General features: G+C 42.9%; 1 protein-coding gene across 3 annotated transcripts in view; it reads right to left on the bottom strand.

Annotated features, from left to right (window-relative positions):
• Nucleotides 1–1,961: 1,961 nt before the first annotated feature.
• The window catches only part of PRKAR1B (protein kinase cAMP-dependent type I regulatory subunit beta), a 100,765-nt gene continuing 75,079 nt past the window's right edge, over nt 1,962–27,647 (bottom strand). For all 3 annotated transcript variants that reach the window (XM_080382450.1, XM_080382451.1, XM_080382452.1), the window contains exons 8-11: nt 25,802–25,862; nt 22,148–22,269; nt 4,824–4,905; nt 1,962–4,398 (exon numbers count right to left, since the gene is read on the bottom strand). In XM_080382450.1, the coding sequence (XP_080238576.1) occupies nt 4,226–4,398; nt 4,824–4,905; nt 22,148–22,269; nt 25,802–25,862 (438 nt within the window). In that variant the 3' untranslated portion in view covers nt 1,962–4,225. The remainder of the gene's footprint in view (nt 4,399–4,823; nt 4,906–22,147; nt 22,270–25,801; nt 25,863–27,647) is intronic.

Genomic DNA, 27,647 nt, shown 5'->3' with positions numbered 1-27,647 from the left:
TCTAAATGGTGAGCTGGTCTTTGGAATACCAAGTGTGGGCTTTTAAATCGGTCAGCGCTCGTTGGGCCAACGGTGCGACACCACTGACTCTTGTCTTTCGGCTCCGCTCGCTCCCCGCCCCCCTGCAGCGGTCTCTGGGGACGCTGCTGTGGGTGCCACGACCACGTTGACACGGCGCTGCGAGGCGCAGGCCACATCCCCTCTGGCTGGCTGTGAGGAGATCATCACGGCTTTGCCTCTGCACGAGACAATATTCTCCCTCTCTTGGCTGCTACACAGAAACGTGAGCAAACCACACAGACCTCTCCCCTCAACAGGCCAGTGAAAGAATTCATGCACCAGTTAAGACTTAAAGCTGAATGCGGCGCACGCACCTCGTGCAACCTTCGCAACGAGAAACGTCCCCCCTCGTGTGGCCACCCTGAAGACCACTTACCGCACACAGAACAAACCAGCAGCCAACAGCCACCCCGGCGTGTGCTGGCATCCCTCGGTTCTCTGCAATGGCTCGTGTTTTCCACCAGCTCCTGACCAGGTAACACGGGGTCAGACCGTGCTCGCTTGAGGATCGAGGATTCCTGGGGTTCACGTGGCTCAAAAGCTTCAGGCAACCATCGCCGCAAAGGCGCGGGTGGGCGTGAGAGGGCCCGCGGTAACGATGCACACCCTGACGCCCGGCCAGCCACGCCGGCTTTGTAGAAAACCTGGAGGTACAATTAGTTTCTATTCAAAAAAAGTCTTTTATTTTGTCTTTGGAGTCCTGAAATGGCTGCAACACAAAACCGACCAAAAAAGAATGACAATGAGGAGTGGTGAGATGCTCTTTTCTGGGGAGCGTGGGCTGGTAATGTCCCTCTGGAAGAACCTCAGAGAGAGCGGTCACTTCTGATTGCTACATCATGTGAGTAATTCTCTGGAAAGACGAGTCCTTCCCACCTGAATCATAGCAAAGGGGGGAAAAATAACACGCTCCAAAAGTGGAAGCTGGTCAGCCCTTGGAGGCCGGGAGCCGCCCAGGGTTCCTGCGCAGGGGCCACCGCGGAGAACTGCACAGAGTGAACCCACCAGCCCCGCGTGCTGCTCTGGGGCCATGGCTCCAGCACTGCAGCAAGCTTGGACCACGACACAGCCACTTAGGTGGCCACCAGAGCTCTGGTGGGTATGGCAGTAGCACAGTGTTTCAGGAGGCGCTGAATGCCTCCTGCTCACCCGGCGGCCCTGCTCTCCGGTGCCTCGACCACCCACCCTGATGCATGAGCTACAGGCGGTGCCTTCGGAGGCTCTGCCTTCTCCAAGAAGTTTGTCTTCGATGTAGTTCTTGGCCAGCCCATTGCATGAACACGAGCCACCAGTTACACCTGGCGCAGCAGCGCAGTTACAGCCCCAGTGCCAGCAAGGGCTTTGTGCTTCAGTCCCAGGGCAGGCGCCCGGCCAGCAGCTGAGGGGAGGAACGGCTGGGACGCTGGGGCATGGTGCTACCGGGGGGAAAGGTGCTCCACTGGTACTGGAGAAGGAGCGAGCCTGTTCTTCCCAAGTCCTCCCACCGGCTGTAGCCCAGACGCGGCAGCAGCCCCCTGGCTCTGAAGCCCTGCAGAGGGTCCCTACGACCAGCCAGCCAGCTCACACATGTCGTGTGCCACCTGTGCCTAACGCCTGGCCAAACTCTCATCTAACCACCACCACAAAGGTCCAAGAGACACCTTGAACCCCTGTTTCTTTACACAGACATATATGGTCACATTTAAGCAGAAGAAATTTTTTTCTTCATGCTAGTCCTCTAGAAAACCAGTTTGGTTTCCATGACTATATATAGCACAGGGATTCTTGGTCTATTTTTTGTCCCCTTTGCATCTGATTATTTTCAGTAGAGTTCAAACTTTTTATGATATGCAGATTTTAACTAGCACATGACTTCTATTCATACACACTTCCATTATTAATAAACCGACAATGGCCACATATAATGTAGAAGAATTTTATTCATACCGTAACCCTGTCTCATCGTTCACTGCAAATATTACAATTACCTTTAAAATGTCATTGAATATCATTTGTTCCACTTAAAGCATAGGAATCCTGGTGTTAAACAGTTACACTTCTCTTGAGATTGCTTATAACAGAACCATAATTAAAATGTATTTTCCATGAGCTGCAAAGGTTTAAAGCAAAGAATTTGGGGGGGGGGGGGGGGGCGGTGTGCTAGAGTAACTTCTGAAAACTGAGGCTAATACTTGGTGTTCAACAAGAAATGCACTTTGCATATGATGCGAAACACGGTTTTTTACCCATATAACAGAAATGCAGTAGGTAAAAGAACATACATGAGTGACTGGTAACCTTCAAAAAATATTTCTTTTAAAAATTGCACAAAAGAATACAAAAACAGTGAAGGAAATCAACAGTTTTGCAAATGCATATACATTTAGCTATACATGTAAAATGGGGGTCTGCCTATATAAATGTATGTGATAAAAACTGCGAGGCTGAAAAATGAGAATGGTCGTATTTAATACCACATGCAAGAAGCATAACATAATCATCATAAATAGTAGCAACGAATATACACTGACAGGGCCACTGAAAATACGCTGAAATAAATTAAGCACCTTGAAGGGATGAGTCTGAAGTCAAGTAGCAGTTAGGTCTGTAAAAACCACGGTGGGTGGCTACTGGAATATTGGGCCCTCTTGGTGGGAGTCAACAGGAAAGTCCCAAGTTAATTTTTCTTAATTCCAAAGAAGAAAGCACATTGTATTACTCAGTAGGAGTAATTTTAGCCATGATCTTCACCAGCACCTCTGGTTTCAAAAGGGAGGCTGCTGCCTTATTTCATTGCATAACCTTTGGCATGTGAAAAGCACAGAAAGTTCCTATTTCCCCAGAAGAATGTTATCATAAAGGAGAAGGAGAGTTTTGCCACAACCGAAAAGCAGGCGGTGCTATCTGGGGTAGCGGAGATGCAGACCTGTGCTGCTGTTAGCAAGGACAAGTTTTCCTTCGAAGGAAAAGCTTTGCAAAGAAGAACCTAAATGATCCCACCCTGGAGGGCTGCGCAGCAGGGTAAGGTCTGGATCTGCAAAGAGCTCCGTGTGAGAGGAGACCCGTGTCCAGGCAGAGCAGCAGCGACTGCCAGCGAGGCTGCACGCCCCTGCGGGGATCTGGCCTCTCGGAGCCTCCTGCAAGGTCCTGGTGCTTCCTCTCCTGTGATACCTGACTTCGGCAGGACAGGCAGCGTTCTGAAGCACATATTTGGCTTTCATCAAATCCTATAAAATCCTAAAATTTAGTCACATACTAGAAGAAAGGCATTTGAATTTGATTAAGTGGACCTTATTAAAAACACAGTGCTGTCGTTGTCCCTGAAGTACACCTGGCAGCACCTCTCCAGCACTCATACGATACTCAGGGAAGTGGCCGAGGACACTCTGCTGCAGATAGATAAGTTTTGAAGCTGCTTAATTCAGCAGAGAAGTTCCCATTGGACTTTTAAGGGATCTAATGCAAACCCTCATTTAAAAAAAGCTGAGGACAAATAACTTAGGTCCTAAAGGCTCCGTTTGAATTCTTACAAAACATTGTCCCTTGACCTCTTCACCCAGAAGACTGGAGCAGGCTGTTTGGCTTAGCATATCCTACAAAGCAGACCTGAAAGGTCTTGCAACACGGAGGAATATGGCCCCTATATCTAAGCCACAAACAAAATGACTCAAAAGCTCGACTTTTCCTTGGCCTCCTGGAATGATCAAAACCTTCCTCCACCTTCCTGTTAAGCTGCGTGGCTGTCACTCACCCCGTGGGATTTCAGAGACCTCCAGCCCACAACCAGTGAAAAGCGTTTAAAAAGTAGCAGGCAGAGGAACATCGCTTGGTCGAAGAAGTCTGACAAAAGGTGAGTAAGACCAGCTTTAAAGATAATGAGGGAAGTAGAAATTTGTGTGTATTTCAAATAGTTAAACCCACAGTTTTAAGCTACGTGATCCAACAATAGGTAAAAATCTTGCCTGCAAGCCAGGAGTCTAATCTTCCCTAAAGCTAGTCTTATCCAAACAGTTGTCTTCCTACTTACATGATACATGAGATTTGAACTGACATCCACTACATGACATAAACAGAAAAAATACGCATAAAATGCACACTTTTTTTTTTCTTCATAAAGCTATGGAGCTGCACAGAGCAAATTTAAGTGCACAAGGTCACACAAAGGCAGCTTTCCAGAAGGAATCATTTAGACGGTGAGCGAAATGAAACTGTTGTATCTCTGAATGTTTCTCTTGAGGATTTCAGAACAGGGACCGAGCACTCGTTCGAAGCGGGGCCGATCCAGCTTTACGCACTTCAGGGGTCCGCGTGCCACCACCGTGGCAGCCCGGGGCCGATTGAGCAGTAACGCTATCTCACCTGGAAGCAGGGATAAATACACCGTCATCCCCCCTCTGCCTCTTTTTCGGAGGGTGCATATTCTAGCCACCATCCAGTTGCTTTGGTTGTAGAACATCTCCCTTTATATAGCTCTTGATAGACATTTTACATAATTCTGTTGACAGTACAAATGCATTACACATGCATAATGCATGCGTGCAAAATGCCTTTGAAAACAGATGCTTTCAGACTGTTTTGCCGATTCTGGATCTGTCTCCTGTCAGCTACAGTGGTGTAAACCAAGGAATGGTTTCAGCTTCACTGGAATCTCTCAGTATCGCTGAAAGCAGCGGCTGACCTGCGCATAACCCCTCTCATGTAAAAGAGTCGAACGCTAATTAAAACAATAACTACGACTCCATGGGCCTGTCTTTCTGAATCATACTTAAGCTGAATTTTCTTACCAAAATAATCTGACGGACCAAGTCTTCCAACTTCGACGTACTCCTCGTTGTCAGACCGGCGCTGCAGAACAGAAGCTGTGCCCTGGGAAGAGAAGCGCAGAGGGTCAGGTGGCTTTGCTTAAACCTGTTACGCATGGGAAAGTATCGAGCCTTTGGTGCCCCTTTTGCCTGTCACACTCCTTCAGTTCTGCTGTGAGACAGGCAACAATTTCAGTCAATTCCTCATCTATAAATGAACAGAATTACAAAATTTTAAAAAATCCATCAGTATGGCAAAGGATTTCTTTCTTATGAATTGTTTGGATGCAGACAGATTCAGCTCACACAGAAGAGAAGAGGAACAGGACAGAACTCAGGAACTCCCGTTTAACCAGTGCACATCATGCTGTGCAAATGTACACTTTAATGTAATTTAAAAATATGTTCCGGGTGGATGCAGAACCTTACAAGAGACATAGAAAAGATTTACATTAAAAGGAATAAAAAGGCAATTTTCCCAGTCACAATCTTGGAACACGATTTTGTAAGACAGCGACTAGTGTCTATTCCTTACTGGATCTATTGCTGAAATGGTTGGGAAAGGCAGTTTTTAATGCTTGTTGCAGCAAAAGTGGTGATTTTTTTTTTAGTGGCTTTGCCTGCTTGTGGCCTGTAGTGATCTGGACACCTGCAAGTCAGTCGCTGGAGAGATGGAATGTGTCTTGTCTCCACTACCCTTAATAACTGCTGTACTTGACACGTGCTAATACATGTCAAAACTCAGTTACAGTCTATTTAAACCTTCAAAGAGGTTTTACATGCAGAAATATTCGAACCTGGAGGAAATCTTAAATTACTGTGGCACAAAGCTTTTGTAGAAGAATAGAGAAGGTATCTGCTTTTCTGGAAAAAATTACAGTAACATATGAAATTACCTTCTGAGTCCAAACCAAAAGCATAGGGAAAGGCAAATGTTAACATACTTTGATTTTCACTGAAATTAAAAAGATTTTTAAAAGCCAAGGTTTTTAAATAGACTGGGGAGCCATTTTTTGACAGTGCAGTTGAACAGCACCAATGTTTTGATGTTGTTTTTTAAGATTTTCAGCTTGCAAAGTAATCTGTGAGGGCTGATCCTGCCCCAGCCAGGACAGGGAAGGGGAGGCAGCACAGTGATGTGGATGGACTATGCTCAGAAGATTGATGCCAGTTACTGGGAAATATCAGAGCCCTCACTCCGCAGTTGAACACCCAAGTCTTGCATCGCTTGGCTTGTCGGCACTGTCGGTGCCTGCAGCCAGCTGCAGGACCCCCCCACCCTGGAGCAGAAGCCTCCCTCCAGTGCAGAGTATTCAGTGCAGATTCACTGGCTGCAAACACCCTGCAGCTTCCTTCCACCAGCAGAAACTTGTGTGCCTCCAGGTGTGGTGGGGGTGCTTGAGGAGCCACCCAGCACCCTGAAACACCTTGGCTTCCATGCAGTTAAAGGCACTCAGCACCCTGCAGAACCAGCCCTTCACCTTTCCACTGCGCATAAATACACCCTATAGCATCACAAACATTGCCATTGAATTGCAAATTGGAACAGCAATGTAAGGCTGCTTCAGGTCTGGCTTTTACTTTTCTAGGACCTGGGGGCCCAGGAACAACCAAGAGTGGTCCAATAGCCACTGCTCTGTAGCCAATGATCATCATTTGCTTTCTTCTGAACAAGCACACAACTAAGCTGCTGTAATACTGTTGTATTGCAACACGTCCTATTTCATAACAGGGTTATTTTTAAGCCCATACACTTTACAAATTGCTGGGCCGCTCTCTAGGTTAACTTATGTGCTACATAAATGAAGAGGTAAATCTTATTTCTTCTGTCAAGTTTCCAGCAAAACTTCCTTATCCTTGATAGAACTGAATTGTCCCGCCAGAGCTGATGTTTTTCAAGATCTTCCAGTAAATCTGCAAGGGCACGAACAGGCAAAGATAGTGTAATGAGTTTTGTTATTCACACTTGCTGCAGGTTTTCAGACCCAACATACACTCATAAGCAGCATTCTTGGAAATACCCCACACAGGGAATAACGCGTGTATCAACCTCTCTCTTGCCAAACTTCAGATCAGGTGCAGCTCACTAAATTGATGCTGTTCTTATTACCTGCGCAGCATCGATAGATTCAGCTTCAGAAGCTCTTCCAGCCCCTGTCCTCCTCTCTGTCCCCATCTGGAGCCTGGCAAAAACCTAACCCCTTGACCCAAATAGCTGTCTGCAATCCATGTCTCCAGTCTCTTTCCCAAAACTATTTTTTAAAAAAAACCCTTTTATTACAGATGTCTTATTACACAAAACAAAACAAAAAAATATCCCCAAAGTAATCACATTGGCCGCTCAGGTCAAATGAAGAAAGCACTCAATTCCCCACTGCCCACCTCGAGCGTGTTGCCGTAAAGGTAATCACAACATCAAGCGATATTGCTTTCATCTCCCCAAGGATCAGCTTTTATTGTGGCTAATATTTTTTTGACAGGGTCCACATGATACAGCACTCCAATAAGCCGGTCTTCTGAAGCAATTTCTTCCACTGTTCCACTACAGTCGGCTTTTTCAATCCAAGAAACACCATGATATCTGTTGGAGGAGGACAGATGTGTCTGGCCTCCACAATAAACACTTGGCTTGGCAGGATAAAGCAATGCATATTCCAGATACATATTTTTCCACTCTTGTTTTAACAGTCGCATAGGCTCTTCCCGTTGCCCAGTGAGAACAGGTCTATCATGGAGCAAAAGAAGTTTCCTGAAACCCTGACAGCCAGCACCCAGATGTAAGATCTGATTACACCGCGTGGCCTCTTGTTGCACCAGCCACCAGCTCCAGAAGTACATCCTGGAGCATTGTCAGAGTGACCTTCCCGGGAAGACTGTCCACACCGTCAAACAAAGAAGGCGCATTTATAATTATCTATCCGTATCACCTTCACTGCGTGTGTCTTATCTCTGGAATCAACGCTGTTCTGGCTGTATTAGAGGAAGAGTCCAATTGTAGATGACCAGGGTAACCAGGGCAAAAATAATACAGAAATAAAATAACAGAGAATAAAATACTACAGAAACAATCCTTCATTACCCACATACGTAATGACGTTGTCATACTAAATAAATTTGGTGCTGATCACTACCCTTGCTCCCATCACAGGTTTCATGGCTGTATTTTACTTATCAAATCTTTTCGACACAAGTTGTTGAGCTTTCTATCTGTCTTGCACTTCAGCAAACCCCACCTCCTATAAATGATACAACTGAATAAATCTCCTGAGCCCTGTCCTGGGAGGTTCGGGCATTATCTAGCAAGGATTCAAGGTGCTTATCGCTCTCACTCCCAAAAGCATTTGGTCTCGGTGGGAATGATTTCCCCTTAAACGGCACACAAACCTTGACAAGATCAGTCCCTCTGAAATAAATTGCACAATCCTAGATTTGCAGGGACAGGCTCTTTAGTGCTGCTCAATTTTAAATACTGCCTTGTACACTGATAGCCATTTCAGCCCCCCACCCCACCAAGCAAACCCTGCAGAGCACAGGCTCAAAGGCTGTCAAGATGTTTGACGCCATTTAATAAATCAGCACTTTGTGATGATATTAAACCGAAGGCAGACAGGCATGCCTTTCTGCTAGCAGACACTTGGGAGTGAAATTATGATCTTTGGTGGTTCCAGGAATATTCCCTTTCAGTAACTGGGGAGTGCCTGTATTCCCAAGAACCAGTATCATTAACCTTCTCTCCTCTCCTCCAAGTAAATACGGGCATCTTATTGCAAAAACAACAAGAGTAGCAGTTCCAAAAGCACTGTGCCATCACCACCTCTCTGCCACCCTCACCCCACGCACCTGCTCACTCCCTTGTCACTACTGTCATGGTGCTGAGAGTATTTATTTGACTCCTTCAAATGCATCAGCAGTTTGTTTTGTAAAAATTTATGGCTTAGATAGGGCACCATAATTTAAGATATGAAAAATAAATTAAGGTTTATAATCCATGAGCTCCCATCGTCTCCAAAGTAATGAGATTTTGATAGATGTTTCACTTTTAAACTATCGGACCATATGGATGAGTTAGACATCCTACAGCATAAAGACAGTGACCCATGTGGATCAACACTGAGATTTCCCAGGCCTTATCCTGCATGTACTTACAAGCACTAATTGCTTCAGGAGCCCTAATTTATACTAAGTATGAATCCTACAGCCAGCAGTTGGCCTAAGTAGCCTGGCTACAGAAGACAAGTGTTCATGATGCCAAAACCTGATATCCTGCATTTACTCCTCCGCTGCAGCTCAGCAGGCTGGATGGGATCATTCCTGGGCAGCACAAGGCAAAATGTGGAGGACAGTGATGTGTCTGTGTTACCTCTGGGTGGGACAGGCTGTGCAGTACGGTCCTTCACCAGAGGCAGTGGGTGGGAAGGGAAATTCAGCACAGTTTTTAAAACCTTTTTAGTTTAAAAGTCGATCTGGTTGATGTTTTGGTCTTGCTGGTCTAACCTCCCATTTTAAAGATATAGCAATCAGTAAAAAATACAGTGAGGCTCCACCTGCAATAAAGGACATATTTATCATTATTAAAACTGAATATTTGTTCTACCATGTGTATGCAACATCAGTGTCTATATCCTTCCAATAGACTACGTGTACAGAATAGATTTCTGCTTTTAAAAGAAAAGAATCTTAATTTTCATAAGCAGGAAGTCACTATTTCTGTTTTCATTCTTACTTCATCCTTCTTTACTTACTGTTTTTTTAAAGAAAAGCATGGAAGACAGTTTTTCTTCCCATGCCCTCAAAACATTACATTTTTATCCTAGTTTTGAGCTTAAAAAGTTTTTCTAGCCTATTTTGTTTTCCTCTTCCCCATCCACTAGAAAAGAGCAGTGCAGCCTATAGAATTAGAGATGGAAAAGGTCAGGCTGATCCATCTGCTGTTGCTATTAACTCTATCAATTGCTATTATGAACGTACCTTTGCGCTTTCTCGCTTTGTTAATCCGCACACTCTATAATTCACACGTTCAAAGGTAAGCCTTCCCTCACTCCACTCATACAAGCCCTCATTATATGTCACTATTAAATCTTCGCGAAGTTACTACAAAAGATGAAGGAAGAGGCTGTGAAGTGGTATAAACTGCTCCTGTTCACACAGCGAAGCAGATGGGACTGGATGGAAGCTATAGCAGATCTGAAATGAATTAAAAAATCTTTCACACAGTATGGTTCCGGGAGTATTTTATTTAATTGCAGGCAAGACAAGGTTTGTAGGAGTAATACCTTTTATTAGACCAACAGGCATAGCTAGAAAAGGGAGAACAGCTTTCAGGCACACATGCCTTTCTTCAAGATGCTGCTTCTCCAGAGATACCTAATAAAATACACCATTCACCTACCTACAAATACCCTGGGGAATGTTCTTACACTATGATAGCTACAACCATAATAAGTTGCACCTGATTTAATCATATCTGCCTGCTTACTGGTTCACACGTGATTAAATCATTCACAGAGCATCTCCGGATCATTACCTTAATTTAAGGAGAGCCAAAAGCTACAGCTCCTGATGCTACAAAACTCCTGGAAATAGTGATTGCCTGCTGAATCTGCGAGACCTGCTATGATCTGTCAGCTAATGTTTCACTCTCCAATTAAAAAAGTTATCATTTAAATCAGTTGGTTGTCTGATGTGAAACTTCAAACAACTTTGGCCTGGTTTGGCAAACTTTACTTTTATGGCTCTCGTTTATGACGCACCTGTTGTAATGACTGTGGGGTGGGTTGCAGGGGGCTACAGGAACAGACCCCAGGTTTGCACTGACTGGAAAAGTGGTGGTTGTTTGGTTTGTTTATCTCTAGCAAGTTTATCTCTTTCCTGCATCCATTAGGGTTCACTACAGATTACAGTGCAAGACAATGCCCGAGCTAATGAGCTACTGAGAGCTTTCGAAAACAAATGTACACCATTTTACACATTCCATTTTTTAACTTGGTTGTGACTCTGGAAATCGTGAGTGCTGCTCATTTCAGTGCATTTTCAGAAAGCCAGCACCTTGGGAGTATCATTAGGTTTAATAATATAACGTCAAATGAGCTCCAAATGCAACATTAATGTAACGACATGTGCACCATGACACCTATACAAGCTCCTTGAGAGGGATCAATGCTGCAAAAAGGGCCTTTATACTGCAACAACCACAGTCTCAATGTATATGATTATCATTACGTTGTCACGATAACATTAATGCATCATATTCTTATTGGTCATAATTCTCAACAATACTCATGCACACTGCAATCTAGCAAAGATGGGAGGCGAACATCACTGCCCTGCTGGCACGGATCCTATACATTAGCTCTACAGCCACGCTTGATTATCAAACAATCTGCAGTTCGCCGTGTGCACCGGCTATATCACACCTGCATACGACTACCGTAAGTATGACTAAATTTCCACCACTTCTGCTTAGGCACACTTATATTAGGTTAGGAATAACATCCAGAGGCAAGAGAGAGGAACAAAGCTGTTTAGAGCAGTCACCAGAATAGCCACAAACATAAAGGTACTTTTAAAAATGACAATCAATCATAAACCGAGTGTAGCTCAGAACAGCAGAAACAACTGAGCCACAGGGCATTTCCTAGGGATATACGAGAGGCCAGGGTTAAGGCCCAGACATGACTACACCCAGCCCATCATTAATCACCAGGAAACGCCTTTGTCTTGATCGTTCAGTATTTAAAATTGTAGATGTTTGACACGGGAAGACCTTTTCAATCGTTTTGTTCATCCTCCCATTGCAGTATCTCAGACAACCTTCCCCTTCAGTGTTTCTTTGATACAGTCTGCATTAAACCTGTGCTGTAGCTATGTAACCCCCTTGAAGTAAAATAAACGTTTAATATTTTATTATTATTATTTAATTAATCAATTTTTTGTTTTCTGTTTTATCTATGAATTTATTATTAATTATAATAATTTATTATTGGATGGAAGAAGACAAGATTCAGGCAGAGAGAGACAAGTCAACATAGCGAAAAGCCAAAAGAAGCAGAATATACTGCACCAACTGCCATCCGCTTCATGCATGGAGACTCCTGAAGTACTTAGGTGAAATAAAGTGGGTTTTGCACAAAGAATAAAAGAATAAAAAATTGGGATTTGGGTTTTTTATTTAGCCTTTTCTGTTGAAAGGCTTTTCAGAATGAAGCCATGAAGTTTTATAGTCTTCTGACTGCAAAATGCTGCCCTTGAGCCACAGCAGCACAGCTAACATCGGGCTAGATCATGCAGGTGTCCAACAGAGGCGCGTACATGTGTCGAGGGACTCAAGACTTCACCGACAGTCACCATCATCCCTCACCACAGGCAGAGGGACACTGCAGTGGCCTCTGTGCTCCCAGCCTTGGTGCCACAGTAGTCCCAAGCTTCTCTTCCATACCACCCAGCTGCCAACTAGGACTGGGAAGCCCGGGAGCAAGGGGATGGTGACAGAGGGATACGGATACCAGCTCTGAGCCACGGGAGGAGCCCCTTGCCTGGGCGTGATCCTCCTTGGCTAGTTGTCCTGGCTCCATGCCTAGAAAGCTGGGAAGCAGTTGCACCACAGCCCAGCTTTTGGGGTCCCTCTGCATTTTTATCTTTACTCCATTCTAGGATTTTGGTTGTCCCTTTTATTACACCTTCAGTCCACCTGTCGCAGGGGTGATGAAAAGCAGATCCACTCAGTAAAGGTGGGCTCAGATGCTGGGTTTTAATGAATCATCTCAGTGATACTTGGCCTTGACTAATCAGTAGCTTCTGTGGGAAAACAACTGAATTAATATTCATCCCAGTGCCAGATTTTAAAGACCGTCTGTGCCAAACGCTGTGGATTATTGGCAACAAGACACTGTTTTCCTCCCTCAGACATGTCAGCGTACAAAGCAATAAAAGTCACAAAGGAAAAAAAATGTTGCATTTTAGAGATTCTTTCTTTCTACAAAGCTAGCCATTATCTTGACTCTCTCTGAAGCCAGGAAACGTCCACTGAGTCAACATAAAAGTGACTCTGTAATGGGTTATTCATCAACTGTTCATATTTGTGACTGACCTGACAGGGCTCATCTCCTGGAAGCAGACAGTGCGGAGCGCTACCACCTACAGCCGGGGCAGGGTTGAATGTACGGGAGAGAAAACAAGAAAACAGTGCTGCACCTCCCTCACCCTGCCCGCAGAATCCTTTCTGGTGAAAATCGTTTTTAGCTGTTAATGTTGTTTTACGGCCCAATTACTCCTACCACCATCTGCTTCTTTGTGAAAACATTCTGTAGATGCTGAAGTAACCAGACCAAGCAAAAAGCTGAGACAGACATCGTCATTAAAGTCTCGTAACTAATGCTGTGACCAGGGCTGGGCGAGCAGCTGTGGCCAGCTACGGCAACAGCTTCTGAGCAAAAAATAAAACTTGGAGCAAAGTGGGGGAAGAAGAGAAGAGAGTTTATCACGGAGATCAGGAAAATCCCCCGTGGAAACCTCTCCTTAAGTCCTTTCAGTTGGTGAGTCTTATGTATTCAAAGGACCAGATTCTGAAATTGAGAAGCAAAAATCTCATGAGCCCAAAGCTGCCTCTTCCTGGGGCACACTGTGGACAGCCTCGCATGCTCCCCAAAATCCACGCTACACAGCTGATGAATGAGCCCTAAGGGGTCTATTCTTCCCACAAATCTGCAGTCACCTCAGCAGTATCTGCAGAGGAGGGACAAAAGCCATCTCAGGAAGGGACAGCTTTAACACGGTCCAGAGAAAGTGATGAACTCCAGCAGGGATTAGGAAATTCTCCATTCTTCTTCCACTAGGTTAGACACTGCTGTATTTCAGGTCTTGTTTATATTGCAGTATTTTTGCTTAAAGACAGAGAAGCACTCCTCATGACAGAGCTCCTAGCTCCTAAGACAGCAGATGCCTATAATTTCAGTTTAGATTTAACGTGCCTCAGGCCATAAAGTTCTTGGTCACGTTGACTAAGTGCTTTGAATCAGGGCTTGTGAGCTCAGTCTTCAATGCCAAAAGAGCTTATAAGGATCCTGAGAACCTCCTGAAAACCTTGAGGGGTAAACAGCCTGTGCTGCTCTCCTTACTCGCAGAGAGGTGTTTTGTTACCTGGGAACCCCCGCTGCTTTTGGAGACTTCCCCAGTAGGAAGGCACTACTGGACAAGACTAAAGAGAGAAGAGTCAAAGCATCAACCATTCCTTAAAGCCAGTATTAGCTACGTAGAAAGTCACAGGCTGTTTAGAACACAGAGAAAATCTAGCACTGATTTTTATGAAAATTCAACTGGAGCACGTATATATTAAGAATGAAACTGCCAATTACTAACTTCGGGTTTTACTTCTCTGCGTGCCAAACAATCTCCCGGTTTTCCACATATCCTATAGTGGTAAAAGGCCAGGGCGTGTCTGTATTTCCAGCATAAACTTCAATTTTATGGGTTTACAAATCAGATGTTTTAAATTACAGCTGAATGAGACTGAAGACTCCTACACAAGTTGTCATGTCAAAAGTGAACTGGGGAAACATTCATACACATATTTTTTTTGCGCTGGGTACAGCATGTGCAAAAGAGAGGTTATGAAAACTACTTTTAAGCCTTTGAGAATGGTACGGCTACACTGCATCCTCCCAGTGGTTTTGCTTCAAGACCTAAGTTTACCAGCGTCCCAGTGACACAGAGTAACATGGCAGGTCCTGCATGTACCTCATGATACTGGCATAAGCGATGTTCTCAGTCCCAGTGACCTGGAAGACCACTAGATCGCTCCTCAGCTGACATTTTAGCCCTCTGGGACTGCTGATAGCATCATTCCTGGGATGGCTTTTATTTTACAGCTAAAGATCAGCAGCTCCAGAGCTACTTTCCAAGAGAAGACAAATCCTTTGAACTACGTAGCCAAAGATATTGCAAATGTTCCTTTAGCCAGTAAATAATCCTAGATTTTTATTATTTGCCAACCTTTGATTTATGGAAGACTTTTACAGAAAAACAAGGGAAGAAATAAGCCAACTTCTGTTAGCAATACAAAGTGCCAAGTAACTTCCACATAACCTGCAGTAGAAAATAATACCCATCATTTTTTGGGTGGTAAAATTGAACATAAAGCAAGCAGGATGGTCAGTCGATGTGTTAGCCTGGGATGCTGGCCATGGGGTTAACACTGCTTCCCTGCCTTAGACCTTCTGTGAAGGGCCAGACCTTCAAGGTGTCTAATTCCCATTAGTTGTTTTCAGCAGGAATGAAGAACTACTCGATTCTTGCGCCTGTGCTTCAGACCATCCCACTGCACCACACAGGTGTAGTGACGATAAACCCCATGAAGTTCATGAGATGTTCATGTAAGACAGACAAGTAGCTGGTTAAAATCTTACATATATTATATACCAGAGTCACTACGACTCTTAAAATTATTTGGTCATACCACATGGATGTGCCAATCCAGGTGAGATTTTTTTCCCTAACAAACTATTGGCTGGGCACATTGCTTTTACATCATTTTCCTGTGCATCAGACTGTTTTTTTTTAAAAAGGCTTCGTTTTCTTACTACAAAAGCTAGCTGATCTTAATGGTCTTGGAGGAGGATGATGCAAGAGGACTTAATTCTGATTGTGGACTCAAGATTGAGTCATGACTGGGTTTGACAGTATTTTTTTAACCGTACATTTTTAAACTATTATACATTATTCTCCAGTCTCTTGGTTCATAGCAACTCACAGAATTTACATACAGTTGTCCTGGTTTCTGCCACAAATGAGGAACAAAATCTGCAAAGTTCTAAAATAGACTAGAAATATTGACTAATCTTAACAATTTCACAAAATTGTTAAGAAAATGCTCCATTCCACATCACTTCTGAGGTTTCAGATTCTGCAGAATTTACCATAGGTGACAGCATTGTGGTGGCTATTAGTGGGGCTGGAGAAAAGAGTTGGAAGGAAGGGCCAAAAGCTGCAGACACTGACATGTCCTCCATGGCTGGTGGGAAGAAGAAGGGGAGCAGCCAGTTGGTTCCTATGAAACACTGCCCCTTTCTGACAGAGGAGAGAGAAGGATACGCTCAAGACTGCGTGTATATAGATACTGCATGCATATATGCAGCCTGATCCAATGCCCACGGGAGTCAAAGTTAAACTGAGTTTAACAAGAGCTGGACTAAGCTAATATTTAATGCCCTTTGACTCAGCAAAACACTTCACCTCCATCCCCAGTCAGGATGGGACCCAATCACACACCTACCTTCCAGTCTCTGATGTCAGCTGGCCATTAAAAATGCCACCCTGAGCACAGATGAACATTGAGGCATGGCCAACGGAAATGCTATTGCTCCAGCACAACTAGGTGATATCAAGAAAACTGAATGCACCTTTCCTGTAAGAGTTCCATGAGAAATTATGTATCTGCTTGTTAAAAACAAGGAAAGCTAAAAACGAGCCCTTGGTGATGGCTGGGTCTGTTTATTCGGCATATTTTGTTTATTAGGTACATTAGGAGTCGCTGTAGACTGCCTTTGACAAACATTTTTGGTATCAACAAAACCCCGGTAACACCAAGCAGTTCGGATTGTAGCCTTTGAAACTCCTTTTCTAGACAACATTCATCTTCCTAATTAATAATTAATCACACTGTGTTTTTAAAGAGATTATCAGGTGTGATAGCAGAGTGTGCCTAAGGCAGTGACTTCATTAACTATACGGAAGAGGTTTACTTTGTAGTTCTCCTGCCTGTCGCAGGGGTAGGTGCCAAAGGGGTCTCTCTTAGGTTAGAAAGTCAAAGAGCAACAATTTGGAGCAGGAAACAATTGTGCTATTATTTTTCTTTTTTTCTGTTACTTCTTAAGGAGCTTTTAAATCATAAATCTTCAGATGCTTGTTGTGCAATTGAAGACTCAAGTCGACTTTTCCTACAAAAAGGCCCAATTCTATGAAGAATGGAGTGCCCTTCCGAGTTACACCGAGGACCTTCCTCTGTTGGTGCACGTTGCCATGGTAGGAAGAGTTTACACTGTTCCACCTAACAAGGCTTTGAACTGCCTTTGTATAGAGACGCTCCATAGCGTGCCAAGAGTGTCAGCAGGGCTGGAAACACTGATTTCACCTACAGGACAGTATCTCAAGTACACTCTCAGCAAGAACTCGCAGCGGATCCTGCCCAGACCGGAGCCAGTTTGTGGCCCTGACTTGAAATGTCAACAGCAGCAAGAAAGCTAGCAGCCCCCTGAGGATTACAAGACTGTTTTCAATGTGATCAGCAAGAACAGCGCCGGACAAATAATCATTATCAAGTCATTTGATTCATTTCTGTCAACGAGGCAGCTCTATGCATTAATTTTGGAAGGATTTCTGCATCATCAATGAATTTTCTTCTCTTTATTTGTCAGTTTTACTAGTCCTATCGCCTGGTTTCAGTACTGACGGATACCTTCTGTCTTTTCCCATTAAGCTTTTGCTCACTTTCATGGAGCGTCATTAGGATTATTCCCACTGATGGAAAAGCAGGGAGGGTAACATTCTGCCCACAGACTGGACTGATAATACAGATGAGACTGAAAATCAGATGCCCTGACTCTGCCTCCTCTCTAGCCAGCAGGATAACAACAGAGAACACAAATCCCCAGATTTTTTGTGCTTTACACAAAGGAGTTGCAGAGGAGGGTGCAACTACCCCCTTGTAACTTAGCACTAATCTGCGATTAAATATACTAAATTTTAAAATTAAACCCAAAAGTCTAATGTAAAACTACTTGGCATAATGGGTCCATTTCTCCTTGAATTTTCTCCTGTGAATTATCTTCCATTTTTAGGTCTTTTATTTTTAGGCTGCTGCATGCTATTGCTGGGCAGCTCGACCAGCTATTAATTGGAAATGTTTTACTTCTTGTGCAGTTTTATTTCTCTGCTGTCTGCACCACTTAAACCAAGCCGTCCTCCGAGGGGATGACAGGCTGCGGAGAGCACATTTAAAGGACAGTTACAAGCTGTGCTCTTCGGGTGCAGTGTGGCACTATTATAAACCTTTTGCTGTTCTCTCCTCCTACACCTGCGTACGTTTGCGTCTATGCATGCATTTTTCTTAAGCCATGTCAAACTTTATGGAGTATTAGGGCCATATGGCAGCAGTTCAGCAAGCTCTCAGTATGCAACTGAGATTAAAACACTCCCTGAGCACAGTCAGCGGAGTCCCGTGACAATATCTGTGTGCCGTATACGGTGCTCGGTCATGGAAAGTAGATCCAAATGATCTGACATGGGGAGGGGTGGGAGCTGGAAGACCCAGCAGGGCACTTCACGGCTGCAGGTCCCTGCGTTTTTGGCAGCTGCATTACAGGCTTCGAGGTACTGCGCCACCCAGCCAAGCTGGCAGCTGAACTTAAGAGAGTGGTACATGATCATAACCGCTATTTTTAATACTATTGTCACTACCTTTCTCAGTAACCTAGACAACAGCAAAACCTCATTTCTTTCCAGTTTCAGAGCACTACTCCACTAGTTTGAACTACTGTTTCAGCTGAAGTCAGTGGCAAAGCACGAGTTGGGAATAAAATCAGCCCCCATTCAACTTCAACTGGCATTTCATTTAAAGGGTCTTCACATTTGCTGGGATATTTAACTCTGCAAAGCTCACATGCCTTTGCAAGCTACCACTTTAAAATGCTAGCTAAAAATATTTGTGTTATCTGAAGTCAGATGAATAAACCCTCCCTACTGCTGGGTACACAGTGTGGCAGTGTACAGTACAACTGCAAATTTATTTGTTAGAAACTGTACATCTGTTATGATTCACGCTTGCCAAAATATAATTCTTTATGGCAACAATTGTTTCATGGTGCTTACAGTTTTTCACCTCTGTGCCAGGAATCTCATATGGGATAATTCCATGACCTTGGAATCCAGCAGATACATTCCACATCTGTCTGGTCTGGGAAAGCCCAAGTTTGTTGTGTGAAAACCATAGTGGGAAAATAAGACCTGGAAATATCTGAAAAGACAGAAACTGTAGGGCTGCTTCTTTTTTTCTTTTTTTTCAACACCAGTTTCAAGTCCAGTAAATCAATCTCATTGTAGTGGTTACTTTGCTTTTGTAAGCAGACATTCACTTCTGATCCTATCTTCAAATTAAGGAATATGGTATAAACATTAAAATAATTCTATCTCTGGAAAAAATCACAGCCTTTAAATTAAGGAATATTAAAACTAAATCTTGTTGAAGGCTGCTTAAGATTTAGACGAAAAAGCACCCAACCCACTGCAAGTAAACATCTTACAAGGGCCTGTGCAGATTTAAGATGGCAGAAAACCTGTAGCTGTCCTGGAATCTCAGGGTAATACTTTTCTCATTACACTTTTTAACAAAAAATGAACCCTAAACAGCTTTGTGAGCAGTGAACTTAAAATGATCTGATTTCCTGTGACTCTTCCCTGTGCACATTTTCTATTATTCTAATAATTTGGCTGAGCTCCTGCTGCAGCCTTGCTCTCCATGGGGCACTGTAGCATTTTCATGCATACAGCCTGCACCTCAAATAACCTGCACCCTTCTACGATTTCTGCAACGCTGGAGACAAGATGGTAGACAGAAAGCCATGAAAGAAAGGTTACACTAAGAAAAACAGAGAAAAGGTGAATGTGCTTGCTTGACAGGAGGAGGAGACTAAATATTCTCGTCCATACTAACCAGTTTAAAGCAAGAATTGCTGTTCTGATCATTACCGAGGCTGGAAGTCTCCCTTTCAAAAGCAATTAATGGTTGCTCTTCAGTCTGTGAATCTTGAAGGTGCCAATTCCCTTACAACCTATGTCCTTCTGCAAGACCAATATACTTAAAAGATGGTATCCCAAAGGGAAGTCACAGGGGAAGGCAGCATTGCAGGCTAACCAGAAAAGAACGATTAATTTATGAAGTTCGTACAAAACTGTACTTGCAACTTAAAATCCTCGTGTGAGTCCTGGATGTCTTAGAGAAACTTTTATGATAGGAGTGACAAGATCCTACTTGGAACCAGTATCGGTGGTGCTGGTGCACCAAAGCTTTGTAAATTGATAACTGGTTGGTCTAAGGCATGCCATGGATGACCGTGGCTTAAAATAAATGAGTATCTTGCCCAAAAACTGTGTGGCAAATTTAGCTTTGTACTACTGGACGTGCTGCGCTCCAAAGGAGACTGCATTCCGGTGATACACGAAATGGTTTCTGTATATAAAGCAGCCAAACAAATTGGCTCCATTTCTAGTGTTTTGGATTATAAGGCCACAAACATCTAAAAACATACGAAAGAAGCTAATGGCTTTTCAACATACTGTGACAACAAACCAGCCAAAACTACTTTCAACCAGTTTGTAGAATCATGTGTTCCTGGCTGCTTGCATCGACTCTCCTGCAGAAAAGTTTAACATCAAAGATGTAAACTCCCGAGAACTCAGGTTTAAAATACGAAGCTTAAACTATGTGTGAGCAGGCAGAAATACTACTGCAGCACAAGAAACAGTTGATACTGGATGTTCATTCTTTAATGTAGAAAAATACAGGCAATTTCTAAAGTGTGAAACTATGTTAGATTTATAGCAGAAGGGTGAGGCGAGCAGATAGTTTATGATTATGCAGTATGTAGTGTTAATACTTTTCTACCCATTCAAGTCTTAACAGCTGTTCCATCAAGAAGGGGGAAAGAAAGGCCCTTGGTAATTCTTAAGCAAGCTGCCAATTTTCCACATGGGATTCGATGGCTAAGAAAATTAGGTTTTCCTAGTCTCACACTGCTGCAAGGAAGAACAGCACACCTAATAACACTAGTAGAAATAAAATTCCACATTTCCTAATTTTTTCTTATATACTAAATATCTTGTTGACAAAAAAAAATCCTATCTAATAACTAGTCCCTTTTATTCTGACACTGTTATTTTGAAGGGGCACTGCTCATCACATACTTGAAGTTCCTTATCTGTCTAACTGTGTGACGTACAGGTGCAGTTATTTGCATTGACAATTTTGCGAGCATCAGAAGGAAAACGATGTTCATAAATCAAATATGTATTTCCAAGACACAAGAGGAAAGAATGACGAAATTTTAAGTATCAGATATTGATTATGAACCAAATTCTGGCTGCCTTGAATAGAGGCACCTGTCAAAAAATCTACAGATAAGGACCAAGCAAAGAAAAACCTGTTGGCCTCTAAGCCATCCAGAACGGGAGCTGTACAAGCTCTTTATCACCTGAGCGGGGCAGGGTCTTTCCTCCTAAACCACATGACAGCACAGCAGCCTGATGGAGCCAAAGATGTATTCTGTGTACATACAACTGGATCCCAAGGCAAGACAATGATACCAGCTTCCTTACACCATCTGACCCACCCTCTCTCACAGTGAGGGATTCAGATCACCTCCTAGCTCCTGTGCCATCGCTGCCTCGTTGCTGGTCATGTAATACTTGGCCTGGCATATGCTCTTGAACTGTCAACACAGAGCCATATTTTGGTCATTCCTGGTCTATATATTTGTGTATGCCCACTCATAGCTGGTAGTGAAAAGGTCCTACTTCAATACAAATACAACCATTTCCTAATGCTGTCTCATTATTCGTAGTCTGAGACTCTCCAATACCTTTTTATAACTTGTTATATCACAGCAGCTAGGTATTTGTATGAGACACCAAGGATCTAAATATTTATGTCAGAGAGGAGGGAAAAAACCCTGTCAGCATCTGTTTGCAGAAGTGGGACGGTGGAACTGAAGTGTCAGATAATCTCCCAAAAAGATGTCAGCGTTTTCAGCTGCCTGACAGATCTGTCTGCCTGTGTGACAGTAAACAAGAAAATGGCTCAGCCATTTGGACTGAGTTTAAGGCAAAACAAAGAACAAATTATCCATTTTCAGATCAGGTCTCCTGCTCCAGTTTACAGATTTTCATTTCTGATCTCCGAAGTAAGTCCCTTTGGGAACAATGATCAATGCACTGTGTGGCTGGCCAGCCTGGCTGAAGTATTGGCAATTTGGAACAAGAAAAATCTCATGTAGAAAACAAACCTTCAAACAGTAAAGGCACTAGACACACCTCAAAATTCCTCTGACTCTTCAATTTACTGGAAATCAGGGATCGTCCCACTTAAGACATTTCCATGGAACTGGTGTTTGAGTTCATTTGAATTGTGAGTAATTCTCCTGATTTGAGTGGACTTAGTTTGGTTTTATGCTGAAGAAGAGATTTAACTGAACCCGATTTCCTTTAATACAAAGTCTTGATCTTTACCAGGAAATGACAGCTTATCAAGATGCCAATCTTACCTCTGTAATAATGAAGAAGTCATCACCAGGCTCTCCCTGCACAACGATTTTTTCTCCATCTTCAAACTGGACAGGTTCCAGGGCATCAGCCACTGTCAGCCGCTCCCATTTGTCCAAGGACTCTAAAATATTGAAGATCATAAAGCTTTATTATAAAAAGACTCTAACTTTGGCTGAAGATTCGTATCTAAACTGACAGCTCGGTTATGCCTGGTTCTGTTATACAAGAAACATTTCTTTCATCCAGGCACTTTGCATGAACCTCCAGTTGGGAAACATGAATGTATTTATTGTGTCTTACACACTTTAGCAATCACCCAGATACTAATCTTAAAAGTTGGGCACAAAAAAAGTTGGCTCTGGTTCCCTATGCCTGCGATCTGATCTGTGCTGCCCTGATGCTGCAGCAGATTGGAGCAGCCTAGGAGCTGTTTGGAGACACCAGCGATACGGGAGCACAGAGATTCTCTACCACATCCCACACCAGATGTCAGAACAAGTCCTACTGTCTTTTCATCAGTTGCTCTCAGCCAGTTCCTGATGGGCTGCTAGATATGCGATGCAAAAATGCCAGTCTAGAAGATGACTCTTCCCCTGTGGGTGACACCACACACCACTGACGCTAACGGCAGGACCCAGGTAGCATGGGTGGCTCAGTACAGTGATTTGAAGTGGCACCCCTGTTTCATTTGCCAGCGGGACGGTTTACAGAGTGGTTTTCTTTTCATTCCCCCGCTCAGAGAGAGAAATTATAAAACTTCCATGTAAACGACAATAAGAAAAAAATTACCAGTCTATTTTATGAGTAATAGAGCTAATACAGCCTGCTTCCTGTGGCTGGGTGGCCTGACCACCCACCTCCGCTGCCACAAATCCCCTGTGACACCTAGACGGCAAATTTGGGACAGCCTGCACAGTGGCTTAGCCAGGGCTGCTGGCTGTCCCACTGCCTTGCTCCTCCTGCATTCACAAGGGATGAATTTTACCTGTCCTGCCTCGGGGAGGGGAGGGGTGCCAACCTGTGTCTCTCTCCTCTGTCCCTTTACATGAGAATTCAGGACAATGACTTGTACTTGGACTTCTCTACTTTTATCAGGTTTGACTGAAAGAAGTGACAGGTTTAAAAGTTATTAAAAGAAACAGATAATACAATGATATAACCTTCACTGCCTTAAAAATCTGGGCTAAAATCCATGTACTAGAGCTCTGCTGATTCTTACTTATTATGAATTATTGAACTAATAGAAGTCAAGACATGGCTTCTGACACCAGGATTAGATCTGGGCTGTTCTCCAGACTCTGGTTTCCCATTTTGTTCAAAATATTGCTTAGAAGTACTGTGTGAGGTTGAGAGTTGTTCCTTAAAAGTTAAAAAGCCTTCTGGCTGAGCTCAGAAGTGCACAAGGAGTCTGGTAACAAAACCAGATCAAAGTAATCAATGCATCAAAGGTAAGTTTTGAGTAGCCTGCCACCCGTATGTATTCACGTTTTTACTCCACTTTGTGTTGCAGTTTGGGAAATAATTATTTCTAATATTCTCCCCACATATGCACTCTCCTGGTGTACCCGGTGTATTTGTGACCTTCATTGCCGAAGCATTAATATTAAAGACCGAGCCCATATCGTCAATGCAACATTCAAAAAGTGCTCCATTTGACTAAAAAAAAGCATAAAACTCTTTCATACAGACTAGAGCAGGTTTTATCTTGTTTTAAAAAAAAACAACTCAGTAATTAACAATGAAAAGAGTCTCTTGAAACAACTTCTTCAGCAGCTTTATGAAAAATTCAAAGCTAATTCTGTCTCTAGTCACAAAGCATCTCTCTTTTGTCTAAGGGAATTGCACCACCACATTTGGTTAATGATTCTTGCAAACAGAGCAGTATATAGAATATTGTACACAATAAAACTCCTAAAGTTTTAGTTGCAGAGTTAAAGTCAAGTATCAAATAAAATAGACCATATGCAATTTTTTTGCAATTTCTAAATTGTACATAACAATTCATGGCTTTACATTTACTTAAACTCCAGAAGAAAGATTTAAAACGGCTTTATTGTATCTTGTTCGATACACTATAAGCAGCTACTGATAATCTAAAAAATCCTTAGATTTTTTTATTTTTTTTTAAATTTGGCCCTTACAATTATATGGCTAGTTACAGACGCTGGAAGGGCCTTGAAAAAAAAAATAAATATAAGAAGCAGGTAGAAGTTTTTCCACCAAGAAATCACCACGTTCTGGCCACATTAAGGCCTGAAGTGAAGTTGACTCCTCAGTGCTGTGTTGTGACTTCTAAAATATCTCTCTGTTTCTCAGGTGCCATCTACTTTTTAGACATGTGAAACAGATCCTTACACATTTCACCTAAATCCTCTGTTCCTGAAATGATGCGTTACTTTGCCCACTGCTTTTCCGTGCTTAAAAAAGGTTCAAATCTTTAAATCCTTCCTCTTTTTTTTTTTACTGAAATTCAAAAGCCGTACTACAAACTAGGATATAATTACATTGCAAACTGCATGTTTAAGGAAGCACATCTTTGAATAACCTTTCTACTCTGGAATTGTTTTGAGATGTCTCATTGTTGTAATTGCCCCTCATTAGTGCAGGTGCAGAGATCCTTTTTTCTTTAAATACTCATTGTAATTTGGTGTAATTTGTGCTCTTAATTTAGGAAGATTTAAATTAAGCATAAAAGAAGGCATTTAAATGACAAAACTTCATTAGTAAGTGAGCAACACACTTGGCCTTACTTTAAGCATACAAATATAATTGAAAATTTCATGGGTAGCACCTCTCAGAAGTTCAAGTGTATTTTCACTAAGACACTCTCATATTTCAGGCTCAAATGGTAGTTGAATACCATAAACAAGAAATGGAAATTGTTTATGTAGAAATATAAATACTTTAATTATCTAGCAAATTAAACCCGAACTGTTTTTTTCAAAATAGCCCCAGCAGAAACATGATGTTTCTCCTACAGAATCAACATTTCATTGTACTGTCTAACACTGTCCTCCTCATTAGAAGCTTTTGTTCTCCTAATGGTGATTGATTGGTCAGGCATTATGGGTTTGTTGTTTTTCCTACTGAAGGCCATCAAGAACATGTCCAAATTTCGTGGCTATCACATTAATCAAAGGGAAACAAAATCCAAGGACAAGAAGCTAAACAGATGTTTTAAGAATGTGAGACATGGGCTATAAAATACACAGAAGAAAAAAAATCAGCCCATTTTGATTTCTAAGGTTAGTTTGTTTATGCACATAAATACAGTATTCTTCCAGGAAAAAGCTTCTCACCTATCACCTGGAGGATGTAACTAGACTTTATCACAAATTCATATCTGTGCACTGCTTTCTCCTCTATCCATATAATCCATACTGCAATAGCAGCTACCGAAAGGTTACTGGTGCATGCCTGCTCCCATATTTAAGGAAAGATTTCTCCTTCAAACACATGTTCTTTGCATATTAAAGAAGGAGAAAAACAAGTCCTAAAAAGGGCCTTTTATGCTTTCATTCCTTTGGAAGGGACACAACCGTGAGACCTTCTGTTTGACCACCATTGCTTTCATTGTGCCATCAAAGACCAAAATTCATTCTGCCAACATGTGTAACAGAAGAACTAACAGGCAAGTCCAAAGGGCAACTGACCCAAAATGGAGACCTTGCTCAGGAATTCTTCATACATCTTCCGCTTTCTCAGCGTGCTGCCCTATTATTAAAGAAGAGAGAAAAAGGAGGTAGAGCATTACACAAGGTATTTTTGTGATTTCTCCCTACAGCTGCTCTGGTTTTTTCCCCTGCCCTTCCAAATCTTAAGCATAGCCAGTATAAACAGCCTAAGGCAACTGTTTCCCCATAAAATGGGCAAGCTGTACTGCTGATAGGCAAAGAAGGAATCAAATTCAATCCTGGTGTAATTCCACTGACTTCACTGGTGTTACTGGACACCATGGATGAATTGTATCCATTATTTACAGGCACATATTTTAAAGCCAGAGAGCTTCATCAATTAACTGTTTAGTTAATTCAGTATATATCTTGTTACCAATGAGGCCCCACTAGAAGGGAATTCAGGATTACAAAGTAGGATAAAACTTTAAATGTCCCCCTCACGGGTCCCATCCTTTTAGGTTAAAGTCTCTTCAATGCCAAAAGCGTTTATCTTAAAGCTTAGTCTATATTCTGTGTACTGTTGTATGTATCATTACTGCTGAGCAACCTATTCATATTATTATTTTAACAAGATTTAAGCATTTTGGAGCAGACAATCCATCAATGTATACGCAGCCACCAGCACAGTCATTCCCACCCTACTAAGATTTTATCGTGTGATAAATTACAGATACACCTTCTGCTAATATAGTGTTTGACAAACACAGAAATCATAAGTAGCCATTCCAGCATCCATTATTGAAGAACATTCAGGTATAAATAAATACAATGCAGTCTTACCAAAAATAATTAATTTATCCTTAACTCCTTCTGCAGCGACACAAATGACTTGAAAAGAAAAGCTTCCCAGGTACCAAAGAGGAACTCCAGGGTCTTCCTTGGTACCGTGCAGTTTACTCCACACTGTTATGTGCCAGCCTGCATTGTTTCTGCCTGGGTAGATTCCCTGTGGATGCTGAAGGCTGCCTGGTGCCTGCCAGTCAACTCTACAAAGCAGGAGTACAGCACAGAGATGACATACTCATCTTCTGAAGAAAGGAGAAATAAAGATGGCTTTTATTTATAGGCTGGGCAGAGAAGACAGAAGCAAATGTCAGTGTCTGCCATAGAAAAAGCTACTCCTCTATTCGTCCTCCAAGGGAGCACTGTAAGTGCTGGAAGCAGAGGCAGAAAGTGAGAACAGAGAAAGGAAAAGAAGAAACATCTCACCCTCCATGTGAAAGCATTCAGAAATGCTCTACCTATGCAAAGGGGAAAGGCTAATGTACTCAATTGCAATGACATAACTGAGAAGTAAACATTGTCCCTCTTCCTACATGTGCTGTATAGATGAGGCTTGATTCAACGACCACCAAAGCAATATGAGTCTTTCCACCAGCATCAACAGGCTTTGGCTCCAGCTTCTGGCTGTGGCGCCTGCAGAAGGTGCCGGGTGCTCTCCTCTGGGGACAGGTCCCATTTGTGCCTCTCTCCTGGGCCATCCCTGCTCCAAACCAGCCGCAGCTTCAGCAGGAGCTGCCACTCTTCCCAGGTATCTCTGGATCAGCAGCAGCACCAGCTACCGAGGTCTCCCCCTCCACACCCTGTTCATAATTTCCGAGTCTGGTGATGACAGTTTGCCTCTGAGCGATAGCATCGGTAACCCTTGTCTGACCTCTCTGTCTGACAAACCTGGTTCTCAACCTCGGGGGCCCCCGAGAGCATTTGAAGTGCCAGAAAGAAAAAAATAAAAGAACTTCAAACGGAAGAGGCTCTGCAAACCATGCCAGATCCTGACAGCTTGCTGTGAGACAAAGAATGGAAAACTGGACACTGCGCAGTT

Source organism: Falco punctatus (genome assembly GCF_963210335.1).
Source record: "Falco punctatus genome assembly, chromosome: 4".
Taxonomy (NCBI): Eukaryota; Metazoa; Chordata; class Aves; order Falconiformes; family Falconidae; genus Falco; species Falco punctatus.
Note: the sequence above shows the minus strand (reverse complement) of the source record. Positions and strands in the feature narration are given on the sequence as shown.